General features: G+C 41.2%; 1 protein-coding gene and 1 long non-coding RNA gene across 10 annotated transcripts; both read right to left on the reverse strand.

Annotated features, from left to right (window-relative positions):
• Positions 1-540: 540 nt before the first annotated feature.
• LOC133909026 (uncharacterized) lies at positions 541-5959 on the reverse strand. 9 transcript variants are annotated; one of them, XR_009908292.1, is made up of 4 exons: positions 5290-5656; positions 3396-5217; positions 1809-1893; positions 541-1052 (listed from the first exon to the last, which is right to left on the reverse strand). It is a non-coding gene; the product is annotated as an uncharacterized LOC133909026 (long non-coding RNA). The 9 variants fall into 9 exon arrangements; XR_009908293.1 differs by having other exon boundaries at positions 541-1058; XR_009908286.1 differs by adding an exon at positions 5671-5959 and having other exon boundaries at positions 541-5217; positions 5290-5552.
• A 1388-nt stretch (positions 5960-7347) lies between these two features.
• Positions 7348-11535, reverse strand: LOC133909027 (probable serine/threonine-protein kinase PBL1). Its single transcript, XM_062351296.1, has 5 exons — positions 11335-11535; positions 9795-10463; positions 8679-8936; positions 8452-8568; positions 7348-8239 (listed from the first exon to the last, which is right to left on the reverse strand). Exons 2-5 carry the CDS (start codon positions 10440-10442, stop codon positions 7619-7621), a joined length of 1644 nt encoding a protein of 547 aa, XP_062207280.1. The 5' UTR covers positions 10443-10463; positions 11335-11535; the 3' UTR covers positions 7348-7618.
• Between the last annotated feature and the right edge of the window lie 7989 nt (positions 11536-19524).

Here is a 19524-nt window from a genome sequence, read left to right on the forward strand (position 1 = left end):
ATTTATTAATTGTATTTGATATAGACTTTTTGTTTTCAAATTTAGCTATTTATTAACTGTATTTGGTATGGAATTTTTTGTTTGATCTATACCGTTAGATGTTTATAATAATGAGTGGTCTAAATTTATTTTTTTAATTAATATGGTAATTTTGTCATCTTAATAGCGTGGTGACTAATTTTTATTCTTAAATAATAATATAATAGGTAGATGTGTCGCAACAACTTTCATTTACACGTCGGCAGCTTTTATCAGAGCAAGGGCATTTATTGTGAACTTACTGCGATCTGGAGCAGCATAGGAAAGGAGCGGCACCGCAGCACGGGGACAGGTATGCATGCCCAGTTACCCACGCCCCATCCCGGTTGGTGAGCCATACGTTCATAGGGAGCCAGTGACAGTGTTTTAATCGCAATTTAATGAGGTGTTTGGTTCAAGGATCAATTTATCTGGATGGTACATCATGAGATAATGTCATAAAATTTGATGGGACGATATCATGACATCATCTCTTGTAACTAAACTCATTTTATTCCTCAAACCAAACAAGTGAGTTAGATCCGAAGTTATGATCGGTTGATACATCACACCTAATTCCTCAATCAAACACACCCTAAATATATACATGCAAGTGATATCAGATTCCTTGGCATGCCCTTGTAATTTCCCTCTATTAAGTAGAAGTAAACAAAGGGCTTGAGCCAATGACAGTTAATTGACATTCAGCTAGCAGTATACTATACGCACTCCAATATATAATACTATGTTACTGACATGTGGATCCAAGATACGGCGTCGTTGTTGCAACTGTGCCATATGATAGATTATGCAAGGGATTAAGAATTTAAGATACATAGTAGGAGAGAAAGGTAGGATATAATAAGAGTGGCAGGAGGGCAAACCGGAACGCTTTGTGGTGAGGGGAGAATCATGCAGGCTCGCTGATGGTGTCCCCCACAGGCTGCCTGTGTTACTGCTGTCGCTCATAATGCAATCTCAATTAGTCTTTCTTCACAAGTTACCTTCTGAGATCCACACCCACATGCAGATGCCTGTAGCTTTTCACAAAGAATCATTCATTAGTAGGCTCTGCAACCTTGCTTTAAACTATGGTATTGTTACCAGCAGATTTCTACTGATTGACTTTACAGAACACTAACTATAGTCTGTAGCTACTTTGTGTGGAGAGGTGGCATGTGCAGGTTTGTTTGGACACTTTGTTAGGTGACATAGTGTTTGCTCAAATATGGAAGAACCAGTCAATTCTGTCAGAAAATGCGGTCATATATAGAGGAAACTGGTATCAGGCATCAGCTGTAAAGTTTGCACTTCATTTTAAGATGTATTACATTGCACACAAATCAACTTGTATTTGATTTGTTTCTATAAGAGAGAGCAAGTAATATCCATCAAAAAAGAGAGCAGGAAGTAACAGTGGGAGAAAGAGTAACAACAACTTTTAAAGCCAAGGCTGGAACAACACTAGCAGATTATTATAGACAATTGCGAGAATCTGAACTCTGCAAAGAAAAGAATCTGGACAAAATAAAAAGGATCTATTATCTGGTCATGTTGTTTTAAAAAAGCACTGCCAGTGCATTCCTACCACTTGAACTTCAAGTGCAAAATTCACATTCTAGGCACATGGTTTACCTGCCCCAAAGTTCCTCTGCATAACATACAAAAGTAGAACACATGATTTCTGTTTAGCTTAGATAGCAAAAGGCTTATCATTCCTGCCATTCTTACCATGATTAGATCAGGAACAAAAGCAAATCAAAATACGTGAGCATTGTGAGAGATTGCACCTTTGGCATCTTCTTTCTCCTGCAAAGTTACATAATCAGCTAAGTAAGTTTAACCAGAAGGCTCTCCAAAGAGAGGGCTAAGAACCTGCAGAAAACAGTAAACAGAAACTTCTAAATGTTAGAGCATCAGCCGCAGCTTTCCAGGTCATGTAGAGGAATTAATGTTGGAGAGTATACTCGACTATTGTGAACCAGCTTCAAGCAAGGTATCAGGCTAGTGACTAGTGAAGTACAAGCCAAATGACAATTGACCATGTAGAATAATTGCATTACTGTACATCCTATTCTTTAATACAAGAAAGAACATGCTAGTCACAAGAAGACTACCTACTATCTCAGACAGAACCATGCCCTTCACCAAATCTTATCTCAGATTCTCAACATGTTCTAGTAGTTGGTAAAATGTTGTAGCACTGATGATATGAAAATGTAGATATGGTCAGGAATTGATACGCATATAGATCGTCGTAGTGCAATTCATGCACTGTGAATTATTGTTGCAAATAGCTCATATCAAGTGAAGTCTGCAGAAGGGCAGACATCATCAAAGGAGAGCAACACTCGTGTACCCACCAGGCACCACGCCTGAGGGCTAAGCCTAAGGGACGTGATGGCGAGAAAATGCAGATCTAGAAGTTCAAAAACTCAGCAGGCCATACAAAACAGAACCCAATATCAAGTATAATAGTTCCTAATACTAAAAAATTGCACAGAATAGAGAGGGGAAATGATAAATGGTATGTTGACACCCTAGAAGTATCAAATAATCAAATCTTAGTCAAAATATGTAGTTTCTTACAATGGATGGAAAATGCAATTTCAAAATTAGGCTAAACAAATGGTTTTACTGTGAGTTACACCACAAACCCCTTTGCATGATTGTAGTAGTCCAAAAAACTTCAGTATGGTCTATTATGAGTCAATGACCCAAGAACATAGATTGGGGGTTATGACAATTAAAATGCAAGGACATATGGTGAAGGAGAGGATTCACATGATTGCATCATTGGTATTACATTAACCTAGTTCATGTTTATAATCAATTTTAACAACGATTAAATGAACAAAAAGCCCCAAAACAGGACAGCTGGGGTAGGCATCATGTAAAGGGCAAAGAGACATAGAGGAAAAAGATGAAAGGAATGTGTGGACCTGTGGGCTGTGCTGACCTACAGAGTGGGAAGCCAGAACTGTTTCCTCTCACCTCCCAAGTGACACTATCATATATGTAGAGTTGTAGACTCCCGCAAGCTTTACAAGCACATATGGATCGGGGAACACATCTATAACAGAGAATAATAAATGTAGGGTCCCGTTGGCACACTAACCCAGTAACCAGAAATAACAGTAGTGAGCTCAATTCTGTAATATCTGGATTAACACGGTGAAAAAGGTTCAAGGCTTGCATAAGAGATGCATTTGGTTCTACGTATTAATGTATAAAACGTCAGAGTGATTTCACGGACAAGCCAGTTCAGCATGGAACAAAATAGTATGTATGGTGTATCAACTATGTTCAGTAAGGTACAAACTAATCAGTATCACATAAGAGATCTGCCTGTACTAGAGACTTATAAGTGTACTTACAATGGCAGTGCAGTAGGGTCTGGTGTGGTAAAGCCTCGAAGATGGCATGACGAATCTTACGATCTGGAGTTCAGGAATCCATCAGAGATGAGAATTGTCATGCGAAAGAATTGCAGAAAAGAAAGGATAACAGTGCTATTTTTACATGTAATTGAGCAACTGTTGCTGGAGTATAACACATTTTCATAAAGCCACAACAAATAATAGTACGTGACTACGTGTATCAGTTCTGAAACCAACTGAATAGAGAAGATGTTATTGCACAAACTACATGGTAAGGGCAGCCTACAGACTCCAGCTCCTATATCGTCTCGCATTGTCAAACAAATGTGTCCTTGATGTCATCCTTAGTCTAGACTACCTGTACAGGGTAGTATTGAAACAGATGGCTCAAATCTCTCTGATCGCATAGCAAACAATAGAATTTTTTTCATTTTTGCTGCAATCTAATCATCCCAATCTTCATCTCAGTCATCTTCGTTATTATTTCAGCTCGAAAGGGCCATTTGCTGAACTCTGAGCAGATTCTCTTTTCCCTTCATTTTGTGTTCTGATGATCTAGAGACTTCATCTTCCCAGTCGTCTTCCCCTCCCAGCATTGTGGAGTGCTTGTAGTGTGGTCCTTCACTGCTGAGCTAGGATCCGGAGCTCCACACTCAAGCTGCTGATGCTGGACTCCGGCATCGACCTTCTCCTCGTATCAGTTTTAATTTCACCTAGCATTAGAAAAACTAAAAAAAGATGTTTGGCTATGGAAATAAAAATGATAGGCAACGATTTAAGACACAAACAGACGTCCTAGAGTAAGAATAAAGAAATAAAAATGGTAGCCAACCATTTAAAAACGCAAACAGACGCCCCAATTCCGAAATAGAAAACTGAAGCCTCACTGAAGGGGCTCCAACGAGCAGGACAATTCGTACAAGCTTAAATATAGTTTGAAATGCTAGACATAAATAGTTAAGACTAAAGTCCTGCGAGTAGAAAAACAGAAGAGGAACATGTCTTATGTTCAATATTCATGCTATCCAAGATGATGGGAAATACTAGAGAACGTCGGCAGTTTGCACTTTGCAGTGTCAATCTAGAAATCCTATCACCCATATGGAACTTCAGGTAGCGATGCTATATGCTTTAAAATAGCATACTTGTTCACACCTAAGCCAGGTTGAAAAGCTGGATACTGATGGCCATTAGCCAACAAATGAACCATGGTCTCACAATATAAATTGCGCCAGGTAAACATGCTAAGGAGTTATTTCAAGATGATTCTTGCTAAAGAGCAGTTCACTGTAGACCATTCCTCCATAGTAATATAGTATATGCATGCTACATAATCCATTTGTAATTTTCCCAGGGTAGTGCTACATATAATGTGGCCAGCATTGTACCGGACCCAAACAACTTCAGACATGTGCACTAGCATTTGAACGCCAAACAAGTGACAACTCAAGCACGTACCAATGTTGGAAAGGGCGTAGTATTCGGACACCTCGTTCGGTAATTTGCAGTTTTGCGCACACAATGAGGCAACATTAAGCAACTGTAAAGGCAATTCGAAGCGGTTAACCTTTAGACCTTTACCGTTGCGAGACTGAGAGACCTTAACCCAGTCGAACGATTCTTCCCCCAAAGCGGCTTTGTCTCGGATCCGGCGCCGCATTTCTCCAACCTCCCACCTCGATTGGCCCTCCATCACTAGGTCCGTTTGGAGGGCTGTCTTCGGCCGCCGCGACGGAGAGGCCTGCTGGCTGCTGCTTGGCCTCATCCGTACCCGGCGGCAGCCATTCCTTCGTCTCCGGACCCTGGGGGAAGCAGCGCCCTAAGGAGTTTGAACAGCATAAGAGATTCGAGAGAACCCATCGATCTAGGGCGAATTCGGGGTGGGAAATACCAGAATTTTCAGCCGATCGATCGATCCGGGTGGACCTCCCGAATCCGGCGCGTGATCCCAGGGCAAGGAGGTGCGACGCTACCAAATCGATCAGAGATGGATGTGCCGATGTGCAGCAGCTGCTCCCCTCCCTTCACTTCCCACCCGCAATGTCAATGCAGCCTTCCTCGCATTTGACTTCTACCGCCTGTCAATCTCCGTGCTACCACACCAACACAAACCAGAATTCAATGCTAGCTTGAAGCCACCAATCATTGATGCTACTGCACAAAAACAATCAAATCCAAGCATCAAGCATTAATTAGATGGCAGGGGAGACTGCTTCTGAGCGCAGCGAAGAAGGTGAAGAGGGAGCAAAATAGGAGGGAGGACGACTGGGACCTGCTGGAGGTGAGAGAGAGAGAGGGATCTATGTGGCAATGACAACGGCAATCGTATTCAGTATATGATGAGATGGCTGCCATGTAGATGATAAAAACCACTATGGGGTACACTTGAGGGTTATTTGATCTGGTATTGCAAGCATATAGAGGGTTAATTGTCGAGTTTCAAAGTAAAGGGGGAAAGTTGGACCAACTACAAAGTACAGGGACTAGTCTCTTCAGAGACATCCGATAAAATTGAAACTACACAGGAATATTAGCATGGCTGACACGCACAAAAAAAAAAGGTAAGGGGACTAAATATGGACTTTTACCGATTTGAAAACCTAGCATGGTTCATTCTTTGCCATTCCTGAGTTGGAAACCGCGCTTCAGATGTTGCCGGTTTGAACTGGTGGGCCGGTGGGGTTTCACAACTGGGCCGGGCCTTTGTGCCGTGGCCTGGCGTCCAGGTTCAGGACTGTTCAATGTTTGAGGCGGTGGCGCGACGGGAGCCGAGCATGCGGCGAGCGCCGTGAAGAGTGAGGACACGGCAGCGTGGCGGAGATGAGCGGGCTGCGGGCACGCGCATCCGGTGGCGTATGCGCAGGCTCACGGCTATACGCCGGCTGCTAGCTAAGACTGTGATAGACGGACAGAGCTACTTGACCTACCATGTTGTAACGTGACGTGGTAATGCTGCTACCATGTTCTTGGAATTTTTTCTTGATAGATCTAGTTTCTTCTGACCACCTTTTTTGTGTCTGACCTGATCGACCCGACGACCATTATACTGTATTCTGATCTGATAGGCTGGGCTTAATCGTGACACTGAAGGATGGGGACCTTTCCCTGCCTGCCCTTTGCAACCTTGGCGAAGGAGAAAGTAACACTGGGTTAGTGACAGAGGGGTAGCAAAGCTGTTCAAGATTTCCTTCCGCTGAAAGATCAAAGTGGCACTGGATTAGGCCATTTTCGTTCACAATCACATGCTAGGTCCACAGAATCACAGTTCTGGCCATTCACATCCCGAAAGAAAACAAACCAAACCCAGTCAAAAAGAGGATATTATTACCAGCCGGTAAACTTATTGGTGATTTGGTGAAGAACAAGAGAACAGGTGACTCAAAAGCATCTGCCCGCCTGACCCAGGCGTCTGCAACCACTGTTCAAAGTATTCGGTAGAGACCATGGTCCGTAGATAATCAGAGGGCTGTAGATACCAGCTTTCGTTTCAATACAGTGGAAACCATACATAATATCGAACATACTGAAAGAAACGCATATTTTTCCAGATAACAGTACGCGAAATTGGTGCTTCCTACCATTACGTAATCGTAGCCTAGACATCAACAAGACGTCTCAATTAAAACTAGACATCCCTCAATCGTGCTCACCAAAGAAATCGACAGCCCAACGCAACAAGAAGCGTCATAGGCATGACTAGCAATTGAGGAACTTCAGCAAAAGAAGCTATCAGGCTGGTCAAAGTCAACAATGGCAACGACAAATTAAACTCTCCACAGACAGGAATTCAACATCTCTAACCACTGCAACAGAAATATGAATAGTTTCCTTGTACCGGCTGCAACATGTCACATGAGATCGTCATGTGGATAGAAACATTCACTCGATAAACAAGTACTTGCCGACAAGCAACAACACTTGGCACCCAAAAGAAACAGTAGCTGAAATGTTTGACGGCCAACAAAAACCGGGTAACACGAGTTTATTCCATGATGAGGTTACAAGGCCCACACAGCATGCTGCTTCCACCCAATTAGAGCACAAAAAAGTATCTACAACCTGGTCCTATTTACAATTCACCCTGCTCTGCTTAGTTATTACTACTAAAGTGTATTACAGAAGGCCACTTGTCTTACAACACAGCAAATAGCACTAAAAATCACTAAGCTAACAAAAACAAATAAATCAAAGAAAAGAAAAGAAAAGAACAATATGAACAATCAAAAGCCTTCAACACTAGACCTACGCATGATAGGGGGAGGTGTTTTCTTGATAGAGTTTACCCTAGGATCATCAAGAGTAGAATAACATGTCCTTGGATGAAGCAATGAAGATGTCGATGATCTTGGAGAGATCAAGTGTTGGTTTTGCGAAGGCGGTGATGGAGAGAATGTTATGACAGGATGCTGGGAAACAATGCCATTGAGGCTGGTAGATTTTAACATTATTTTTCTTGGTGCAGCAGATGGCTCTTGCAGAGGATATCGACAAGGAACCTTTATTTCCTGGACTCTTGCTAGGGACTCCATAACATCCCTCATCGTTGGCCTCTCCGATGGATCTTTGTGCAAGCATTTCAGTATGATGTCCGCTACAATTCGAGCAGCCTTAGTAGGAAAACGCCCTTTTATACGAGAGTCCATGATCAGGGATAGACGACTATCATCAGTAAGGAAAGGCCTACTCCACTTGACAATATTGCGTTCTTCTTTTGAGGAATTCACATCAAGGTTCTTCCTTCCTGTTATTAGCTCCAGCAAGACAACTCCAAAGCTCCATACGTTGCTCTTGGGAGTGAGTAAACCTTTCTCCAAGGTCTCCACTGAAAGGTTTGCTGCAGACTGAAGAAAACAAATATTATATATTTGATAACTGCACGTAATGTTTCATTTAACAAAATAAAAACATGTGAGAGAACCCATGCAAACTGAGTAAAGAAAGAAATGTCGTTGAGAACCTATGGGAACCTATGGAAGGGAATGAGACAATGAACTGTGCTGCCACACTCAAGGGATAACAAGAAGTTCTACATTACACTCAGGCAGGAACATACCGCAGATGCATTAGATATCTCCTCGGTATTGAAGCCAACACAACCATATCCCGAAAGCTTAGCAGTGAAATCTTTATCAATTTGAATGTTTGAAGTTGAGAACTCACTGTACATGGCCTGTAAAAAAATAGAAATACAAATTAAAGCCAAGGTGGTTGAAAGCCAAGTAAAATTAAAACCACAACTTTTGTGTAGTGTGGTAAAACAATAAATCAAGTAGTGGTCACCTGGAAGGGTCCTTCATCATGTAAGAAAGCTAGACCTCTGGCAGCACCCAGGGCAACCTTCAAACGTTTAGACCAGTCCATGAAACGACCATCTGGTCTCCCAAAGAGTAGCTTATCTAAGCTGCCATGATGAAGCCGCTCATAGACCAACATCCTTTCATTATAACCTTCTCTTGCATAAAAGCCGATTAGTTTACATATATTGGGATGCTGAAGCGATGCCAATGTGCTCACTTGTGTTTTAAATTCTTTCAAACCCTGCAGGAGATAAACAATATGTCAATAAGTTGCGTGAGCAGCCTAACCAGCAAAATTGTGAATATCACTTCAGGATAATATAATAAACTTGAGTTACACATCAGCCAGTTATAAAAAGGTAACAATATCCAATTGATCCATATACGCTTTTAAGTTTTAACCAACCATTGCAGGCTAGTAGCTATCCAAAATATTTTCAGACGTGGACAGGACTTTGCTATGAGTATTAGACAAAAGTTTTCTGCATCAAGGAAAGACACATTATCTAAACTACGTGCAAAAGAAGGCATGAAATCTTAAACGCAAACATCAATGGGGCGACATATATAACAGCTCGCAAGAAATAAAGCCAAGGACAAATTGTGAAAGAGTACAGAAAGCATCTTGCAGTAATATAAGAAACAAGATCAAACACATGGTTTGCTTCAGAAACATGTTACCCAATCCCACCTCTGCAGTGGTCCCAATTAGCATTCAAAAAATAGAATGGAATATTTCTGACGGGGGCAGCAACGTCGCATATATTACAGTGCGACAGTAAAGTAAGCATTCGATCACACACCTCTAAAATGAGTTTGCTACTCTAGCCTGAATTTAGCGTGTTAGCAGAATAGATGCTGCAAAATTACTAAACGGTATATTCATGCAACAGATGTACAAAGTGCTCATATAGTTACCTCCAATAAAAAACAAACTGTGTCATAAAATGCCAACAAGCTGACCAGCCTACCAAGCTGGGGGTGGGGGGGGGGGCTATCTTATGGATAAAATTGGCCAATAAAGAAATTTGCAGACGGATCGTTGAACATCAACAGCATCTAGGAAAATATATGACTAAACTGTACTGGAGAACAGTACCTGAGTGGAGGGGAGTAATCGAGCTACCGTTGCTTCAGTGGTTTTCATGCCATTAAAATCATCCCTGAAGGTTGCCTTGTATGATGTTGAGCTGAGAGTTTCTGAGACACACTGGTCACTAGAAAACCACTGACAAGCAGATGAAAGCTCCTCGTAAGAGAATATCCTAAGTCCATCACATTTCTTTGGAGGCAGTGGTAGAGGGCCTGAAGTCTCCAGTGGCCCACTTACGTTGCTGGCTTTGAAGCTACCAAAGTTCCTCAAAGAATTTCCTTCCAGTGAAGGAAGAGGAAGGGGCAAAGGGTTTGAAAACCGGTGGCCCTTTGCAGAACCTTCCTTATCCCTGGAGTCATTTTGATCTTTGAATTCAGGATATGGAAAGCCAAACGGATCAACCACAATAAGGGTAGAAGGAGCAGACAACACGCGTGCTCTGCTGTTAGAAACTTTATTTTTCGAATGGGAGATTTTAGCCCTGTTCCTAAAACTAGGAGGAGCTGATTGCAAGGATGGCACATGAACTTCTGGCTCCGGAAGTCTAGAGGACGTAATTTCCCTGGTATCAGCCGGTTTCTTGCCTGCAACAAGAGGGCTTTCAAAAGGGATTTTCTTCTTCTTGGATCTGAGGACAGTAAAGCAACCCATCATCGGTACACTGGGGAAAAAATCCTGCATAATTTCATAAACAATGAAAAGTTAGCACGTATTGCAGAAATGTGGTACTTAGTCACTATCAACACAAAACTAATGTGATGTATGGCATCTACTGAAGCTAAATCCTGTACAGCAGACAATGCAAAAACTGTCAATCTTGCAGGAGCAAATCCCTCTCGACTGAATAAATACGAACTTCCAAACCATCACCACAGAAGACAGAACTGGATATACCTCAAGCGCTAAGGCTCTTCCCCGCCCATTCAACTCACCGATCTATCAAGACACAAACCTAGATCACTATACGAACCGGCTGGTTTCTTGCATTGGTCATCCTTCTATTTCTGAACACATTATTAGTTCGTCTGCAGCTGAACTTCTCAGAAACTGCGCCCGCCTGCAACTACTCCCGCATTAAGACCGATGAGATTGAATAGTCGAATTCTCACCTAATCCAACCAAACTAACAATTTGGGTCAAGCGACCAACTAAAATAAGCGTTCGTGCACAACACTAAGCAATTGACCCTACCAACCAAGAATAACTCCGCACAAACTCGGGAACTTCGCCTGTATGCAATCGCAACGGCCCCCAACACCATCCTAATGGCTGCCCCCAAGCGTATGCGCCCAATCCAAAGCTCCCATTCCCCGAAATCTACAATGCAAGGTGGTGGACAACAGATGTTCCAGTAAGCTTGCGGCACGTTGAACCGAAGAGCACGCGATTAGCCGGACCAGGTAAAGATCCAAGCCGGGCGGGCACAGCTCACGTCAGACTCGGCCAAGAACAAGCTCGAACACCAACAAAAAAAAACCAGCGAACGATTTGCGATGACGAAAGACGAAGAACAAACAGGAGCTAGAGAGAGAGAGACGGGTGGCACCTGGACCGGAACCTTGGCCGCGGAACTGCTCCGGCACCGGCGAATGGGAAGAGATTTGCTCGCTGCTCAGGTAGCGATTGGCGTCTAGGAGCGGGGGCGGAGGACGAGGAGGGGGGAGAGACGGAGAGGAAAGCGAATGGTGGGGCGAGAGATATAGGGGCAGACGAGGGAGGGGGAGAAAAGTAAATGGAGGTTAGAGGTGGGGAGTGGTCAAAGGTAGAGAGATATGGCGATAGCAACCCCCGAGGCGGCTTTTTATATACCACCCCGTCAATGCTGCAATTTCAAGGATCCCCTCCAAACCATCCCCATCTGCAACCAAAACACCATTAGGGCTTGTTTCGCGACTAAAACACCATGCAAGGTGGCAAGTAGGATGACGCAAACGAGATGGAGATGAAAGATGCGGATTTTGAAAAAAATTGTGAGAAAAGAGAGGTAAGAAAGCGAACCGATTTACAATGTGGATTGCAATATTAGAGAATAGGATGATAAGGAATATGCCAGCTATTGTTGCGATAATACATGCTTCTTCCTCTCCTTTCTTCTTTCTTTTTCTCATCTATGACAAAAAAAAATTCGAATACTTAGAGAGGCTTCCATTAGCTACTTAGTATTAGGAGAGCGGGATCCACCCATGTATATATTATCTTAATTTTTTTTCTAAATGATATGGAATGATGACAGAGACAGATGATGCTAAACCTATTACACATGGGCTAGCTACTACTTTCTGATAACAATGAAGAAAGTGGTTCTAATTTCTGGTAACTTGAAGGATTGGTCTTAGATCCGTGTTTATCCTAAGTTCCTAGCAAGCACCTAAGGAATTTGGCTTCCCTATTTTAGTTTTCAGGTTTCCTTTGTTTGAAAAAGTTCTTAAACATAGGTGCTGCCATGTTCCTTGACGAAGGATGGGTCCTGGATTTGAAGGTTTCATATGCAATTATCCAGTTTTTTCTATTCAATTCTTTTTTGTTTCCTATGGGTAAAGGGAAAAAAAATGCAACAGGGAGGGCTTTGAAAGTTGGCAAGTCACTGGTTAATCGCCTCTCTTCACAAGCAAAAGGACACTGATTCCTTCTTGTTTCAAATAAGAATATTGATTCCTCATGCAGTCATGCTTCATATTTTAACCATAGCCTTGTTCTTCTTTACATGATTTTTTTTAAGTACTATCAACGTGGGAGCACAGCCGCACAGGAGATTACTTCGCCGTCTACTAAAAGGATCGCACGCATCTATTGTTGAAAGTCATTGCGCCGTTGGTATATATGCCTTTTTTGTTGAATTGAACAAAAGATTCCAAACCTTGGAACACACAGCTATCCATCTAGAAATTATGCACCTTGAACCGGGCCTTGCTGGACAAAAAATCACTCTTAGAATACTAGAACAGCGTGAAGTGTTGATCTTATCGCTCCAGTGTCCTTTGTTTTCTTATCAAATGATGCTAGTCCGACATTGAGGCTGAACTATGATTAAGAGTGAGTTTAGCAGCTGTTATTGAGATTGACCGGATGACTTATGGTAGTGTTACTCGGATATGGACACATGTGTTGGAATCTGATGACTCGGATTCGAGTGTTCGATTTGACAAATAAAATTTATATACACGAAATACAACTTGGAATCCTACATATGTGTTAAAATCTGACTCAAATTCGAGATGCCTAATTCAACAAAAATAATAATAAATATGGATGCCTCGGTAACATTGATTGTGGTTAGTTAAGCTTAGCAGTACAGTGACAGTCTACGTGACTAGAAATATGATGGCACCTAACTGTGCGATACAAGTAAGAGAAATTTAAATCATCCAAGTGTTTTAGACGTTGTACTAACTTGAAATTGAACCATTTGTTAGTTTAATTGATTCCCAACAAATATGAAGAAAAATAAATAAATGAAAATTGCAGGTAACATTTACATGGAAGCAAATCCAAGGCAGTTTTGGTTTGGTAGAGCTATGAATTTCTACAGATATTTCAGCAAGAAAAATAGTGGTATAGTTCTTGGAATAGAATTTTTCCATCCAGCAGTCCTAAAAGAAAGTCTCGGTTGAGTGCGTGACTGATGAAAAGAGAAGCCATTATCCAAGGACTGCGATGCAAATGGAGCACATGTAGAAGGATCTCCTCTTAAATTAGTCACACAAAAAAAAGGCCAGGGAAGGAATATCCTATTCGAAGGGCAGTATTGCTCTACCATAACCATAGTGCAGTAGACCAATTTTACAAGCACGCTGAGTGGTGGCATCAAGTGTCCGAGACAACACAAAAGGAAAAGAGAAGCTAGGTGAATGGCATTATCATTTACACGATGCGGAACATATAAAAAGAACTCAATAGAAGGGTCTTCAATCGTGGGGTAACTCCCTAAACTACGATGCGGACACTAATTTGACGGTTGAGGATATTACACAACGAACCAAAGTGTTATTCCTTGCGGCCTAGTGCACGTATTGTTTTTTTTTTTTTTGTGTGTGTGTTGGTGCTTGTAGGGCACTTAGACGTGTGTGTGTATTGTCGCCCTGCATGACAATATGTTTATGCCTGTAATTTGCTTAAACTTATCTCCTTCTACCTAAATGAAATCGGCATACCTCTTGCCAGATTCGGGACAAAAAAAAAACGTAGTGCATAGTACCATAGATGGTGGAAGTGGGGCCCACACGCATGTTGACAGGCCGGTCAAAGACGGAAAAATAATTAGAGAGGATTCTCTAGTTTTCCAAGGGCGTAGTTGAGTCAAAGAAAGGGAAGGGACGTACGGGGGATTAGTTTTTGGCCGCATCGCGTCCGTCGAGAGGGCGGCGGACGGCCCCGATCGGTCCAGCGCCGCATGGCGCTGAAGCTCGACTGCTCGAGGACCACACGTCCACACCCACGCGCATTGATGGCGCTGCTGCCTGGGGACATGATTGGGCAATCATCCATGACTTCCAGGCCCTCGCACGCATCTCGAGGTATCGCATGGCAAGTAAAGGATCTTACGGCGTGTACTATTTAGGACATGTTCGAAAGGGCTGTAGCTTTAAAAAATTTAGAGTTACCTCTAGAGATTCTTTGGAAGCTCAAGCTATGTCTTGATTGACACATTTTATTCTTCTTTTAAATTAAAAATATATATTTAAATTATTTTATTTATTCTATAAATATTAAATCATATATGGTTCTAGAACTGAAGCTTTATCAAATAGGATGGTGCGAACATTCTACCTAGGATTGAAGTAGACGGATTTTCTCATATTTTTATCCTATAATTCGATGTATTTTATGTGGTTTTGACACGAATTTTTTGCGTGACCCAAACGGAGTCTTGAGCTTTTGTCTCACCACTACTACTACCAAAATGCTTTCCAGAAAGAACTAGAAAGATGGCGAGGCGTTGCCTCTCCTAATGGCCTCATGTTACATCGCGAGGTAGAAGATTAAGAAGTAAATTTAATAGAACACTGCATAAAAACTGGAAATGAATGATGGATTTGAGGCAGCGGGTGAAAACCTGATGACAGAATCATAAGAAGCTCTTGCACAAATACTTCGGAATGGAGCCACGAATAAGGGAGATGGCAAAGCTTGAGTTCATATGATTCGTCACTCTCTACGAGGCAAAGCACGTATTCATATTTGAGTATTTTTCATAATAGTTACGTTCATTTGTAAATAATTCAATAATTTCCCCCTTTTTTTTAAGTAAACGCATCCATCATGAACATTTGTAAGGCTCGTCATTCAAACTCTATTGTGTGATTGCTAAATGAAATAAGAGTTGACTCACAAATTACATAATGTAAATAATGAGTTGATAATAAATATAATGAGTTCAAAATATTGTGCAATGTACTAAAGACAAATATAATGAGCTGTATGGGAGATTTTATACATATTGCCAACAATTTTGTGAAATGTGGTTTCTTTATGGGTGCATATATGTATACTCAAATGTTGTATAAGCACTTTGAAATTCTTCAACTCTTGTATCAACACCTAAAACACACTATGAAAATTATGAAGGGTAACATCATAACTTGAAAATAAACTGTGGACAGTTATGCACTACAACTGATATATCAGTGTCATAAACACAAAATTAACTATTATACAGCCAAATAGTCGTTGCTACCGATAGTGGTTGTTTGCTAATATCACCATGAACACATAATCATTGCAAAAAGTATTGCAAGTAGATTTGGTATGACTCTCACCTCCTCCGCAACAATCACAAATAGAAGGAAAAAATAATCAATATGAATAATCAGTTAACGTAACTATAGAGAAGAATACTCATAAAAGGAATATTATTATTTTCAAGCTGTGATATAATGAAAAAGTAAATACATAAATTTTTCGCAATCATTAATCATAAAATGAACATAACTTGTGTTTCTGATAGGTCCCTGGTACCCAAGAAATTCATTGTGCCCTCTCTATTGCACAATTCATGTATAGCATAAATGCCTAATACTCTTGGAAGATTGATATAGCATCAATATGATAATGACATTTCTATACAGCGGTAGGCAATAACATTTAACATGAACATATTATGGCCAGGAATGTGATTTCTTAATATATTGAATCAAAATATATCAGATTAATAATCAATTTCATTTAACATGAACATACTATGTTCTCATTCAGTAATTGACTCTCCATTATGCCATGCTGAAAGTAGTCGCATTTTAAAGAAAATGCACTGGAAATTGGCAAGAGTTCCACTAAATCTTAGCTATCTTTTTTTAATACAATAAAATTTAATTTTCTTAGACCTTAGTTTTATGTCTGTCATGCTGCTTTGTCTACATACAACTAAATCTACAAACTACTAAAAGGATAAAATCCAAAGTAAGTTAGTAAATATATAGCTAAAATTATAAACTACTAAAAGAACAATTTTCAGTCGTGATGTTTTCTTTAGTACACGCATGCCAGTGAATTCAGTTATACACTAAAAGAGATGATTTTTTTTAGCAGCATTCATTATAAATTGCGGGTAACATCAGATGTTCTTCGGTCCATGCATGCAAGTGAATTCAATTATACATTGAAAGCGACAAATAATTTTTTATAGGAGCATTCAGTATACATAGCGATCTGATGCATTACTTCAGTGCATTGCTAGTATTAGCTGAATTTCAAATAGAAGCCTAACTTACTATGTCGATTTTCTCAGGAATCATAATTCTCTAGAAGTCTGTCGCTTTATACTTCAGTCATATTTCCATAGAAATTGATGCACATTAGGTACATATTGTGTCAAAGGATGAGAAAATACATATAATATTTCTCTCTAAATAATCAGGTTCTTAGTAAGAACAACAAGATTAGGAATGACTTCATAATTTCAGCTATGCACTATGTGAAGTCAGAGTGATATATGCATCACAGTAGATGTTTTATCCGGTTTGTGCAAGAAGAATAGCACATAGAAGTTTACATTAATTGTTAATCACATAGTAGACTACTACAGTACCAAGCAAACCCTTGTGTATCACTGCATAATAATGAGGTGAATGAAGAACAGAGTATATGTGGCATTAAAAATACACTGATGATAATGGGTGGGAGTGGGATGGAAGGGATGCACACACCTTGAGGAACCAATCGTAGAGCGAGAAGAAGAGGAGAATGCCGAAGAGATCGGTGATGACGCCCTCATCGACGGGCATGGTCCCGATGCGCCGTTGAGCAGGTTGGTGAGCAAGTTGCTGGCGTTGTCGAGCAGGCTTTGCTGCTTTAGCTTCGGCTCCTACTTGTCGATGTTGAGCGATTGGCACTTGCATCGTCGACTGCACAACCGAGCCAGCCACATAATCAACCTAGTGAATAGTGATTCCACCAAACTAACTCGTGAATTGAGCTACCCATCACGCTCGTTGTAGGCCTGAGATGCACTCCGTTCGCACGATTCTGGCGCACGGTGCAGTGGTAACAGGACGAATATCTAGTGGGCAACTCAACTGGGCATCCCATTCATCCATCCACCCACCCACGTGAGTGTCAGGGGAGCGAGGAGTTGAGGCCAGCTCTGTGACCGTGCGTACCTGATGGCGAGGAGGTGCCTCCTATGAGACACAAAGGAGGAGGTGGGGCCGAGATGCGGCGAGCTAGTGACTGGCCTCAGGAGCAGCGTGGTGACGGGGGATGCGGTTGTGGCCATGGCGTGGGGACTCGTGAGCAGTGGTAGTGGCATAGCAGGTGGAGTGGTGTGTGATGACTGGACAATGGTGGGGGGGGGGGAGAGAGAGAGAGAGAGAGAGAGAGAGAGAGAGAGAGAGAGAGAGAGATAAGGTGGCTGCTTTGGATGACATCGTGGGAAGAGTAGTAGGAGTGGAGGATGCGGAACCGCTGGCTCTAAAGTTGTCGACGTGCTTGGTGACAGAGGAGGAGGAGGAGGTGGGAGCCAATGTGGATCAAGTTGCACGAGGGAGGCGGGGATCTAGCCGGAGAGCATGAATGGGAAGGAGTCGGCGGCGCGATCGCAGTGGCCTGCGGGGCCTCCTGCTTAGCACGCCGGAGAGGAATGCTCCACGGCCGCTGAGTACCGCGGTGGAGGTGGACCATGCGCTGTGGAGAGCCGACGTCCTTGTAGGTGGAGGAGCCAGGGTGTCCACGGCACTCGTGCGGGTGGGTAAGAGAGCAACATGGGGGAAGGCTGGAAGAGGATTGCGAGAGTTCACGAGAGACACATAACTAGTCGAGAGGTTACCTATCTCACGCTCTATATCTCAAGTTAGCTGAATCGGACGGTTAGTGTTTTTTATTGACATGGATAGTACTAGGAGCTTTAAATGTGACCACGTTTAGATATAAAAGGTGTTTTGGCTATTTCAGAAACCATAATAGACCATGGCCGCCTCGTGCACAGGCTTCACACCCCAGTAGCATGTACCAACCCAGTACGTGCATATCGTGTCCTCTCGAACAAAATGTGTTGCATGCATTTCGTGTTATCTGTCGCCAAAGCATTTCTTTCCCCAATTTATCTCCACCGACTCAGGAGCATTATTTATTCAAAAACAAAGCTTATAGCATGTATAATGGGTGTTTAGAGGTGTCTATAAGAAAAAACAAATCAGGTTTTTTCTCAACTATAGTAACACAGATGCCTAGACTAGTGTTAACAAGATAATTAATTATATTTAAATATATGTAATTTTTGTTTACATTAAAAATTATAATTTTTATATATGTACTTAATACTCTTCTTTTTTAAACACATAGTATTGTTCATGTCATTAGCAGCATTCTCCTGCATCTGTCGTCTTGGGCGTGTGCTTATCATGGCCATTTCTTTTGTTTCCTGCTGGTTGGTTACGTCTCTCACAATATTCTAATGTGACTATTTTTTTTAGATATTAATTAGGTGTCCATGTAAGTAAAAAATTAATACGATAATCTTTTTATAGAGGAAAAAGATGGAGTCTATTTCTTATAGAAGAAACTAGCTCTTTAAACAATTCTAGATGATTGTAAGATAATAAATTACTTTAATAGACCTTAAGAAATAAACAATACGTATATATATTAGAAATTTATTTCTTAACATCAATTTTGTACTATTTTCTCTTAAAATGTAATCTCAGAAATAAAAACATTAGACCATCCCTTAACTATATTCTTTTCATTTCGTTTTCTTCCTGATTCCTCTCTCCATTCTTGTTATCTTTATTTTCTCTCATCTCCGAGAGCTTCCCTTCGAAAGGATTCGTGAAGATAAAAGAGAGAATCCCGTTTTAGAGAAAATAACCTTAAAAATCTTTTCGCGATGAAAATATAAAGAGAAACTATTAGAACGCTGCAGAGAATGAAAATCCCTTCGCAAAAAGATTCTCGTCTGCGAAGAGACTACGTTCGGATATCATCTCAGAAATAAAATATTAGACTATCCCTGATCATATTCTCTACATTTTGTTTCCTTTCTGATTAACTTATCTATTCTCGTTCTCTTATTTTCTCTTATCTCCAACGGTTTTCTTTTGAAAAAATTCGTAAAAGAAAAAGAGAGAATCATATTCTTAGAGAAAAAAATTCGTAGAATTATGAAGATAAACTATAAAAACGTTAAAGAGAATAAAAATACCTCAACTCCTGTGGATACTCGTGTGGATGGTGTTAGGAATGACCTTAGTGTGGCACCGCCCGACCGCTCGGTGTCAATTCACGAGCGTCACGTCGTCGTCGC

The sequence above is a fragment of the Phragmites australis genome, chromosome 2, assembly GCF_958298935.1.
Source record: "Phragmites australis chromosome 2, lpPhrAust1.1, whole genome shotgun sequence".
In the NCBI taxonomy this organism is placed as follows: domain Eukaryota; kingdom Viridiplantae; phylum Streptophyta; class Magnoliopsida; order Poales; family Poaceae; genus Phragmites; species Phragmites australis.

Coding starts and splice junctions, on each gene's coding strand:
- LOC133909027 (XM_062351296.1), bottom strand. CDS start 10,442: ATGATGGGTTGCTTTACTGTCCTCAGATCCAAGAAGAAGAAAATCCCT. Junction 8,937..9,794: donor GATTACTCCCCTCCACTCAG/GTACTGTTCTCC, acceptor TATCTCCTGCAG/GGTTTGAAAGAATTTAAAAC. Junction 8,569..8,678: donor ATGATGAAGGACCCTTCCAG/GTGACCACTACT, acceptor ATTTTTTTACAG/GCCATGTACAGTGAGTTCTC.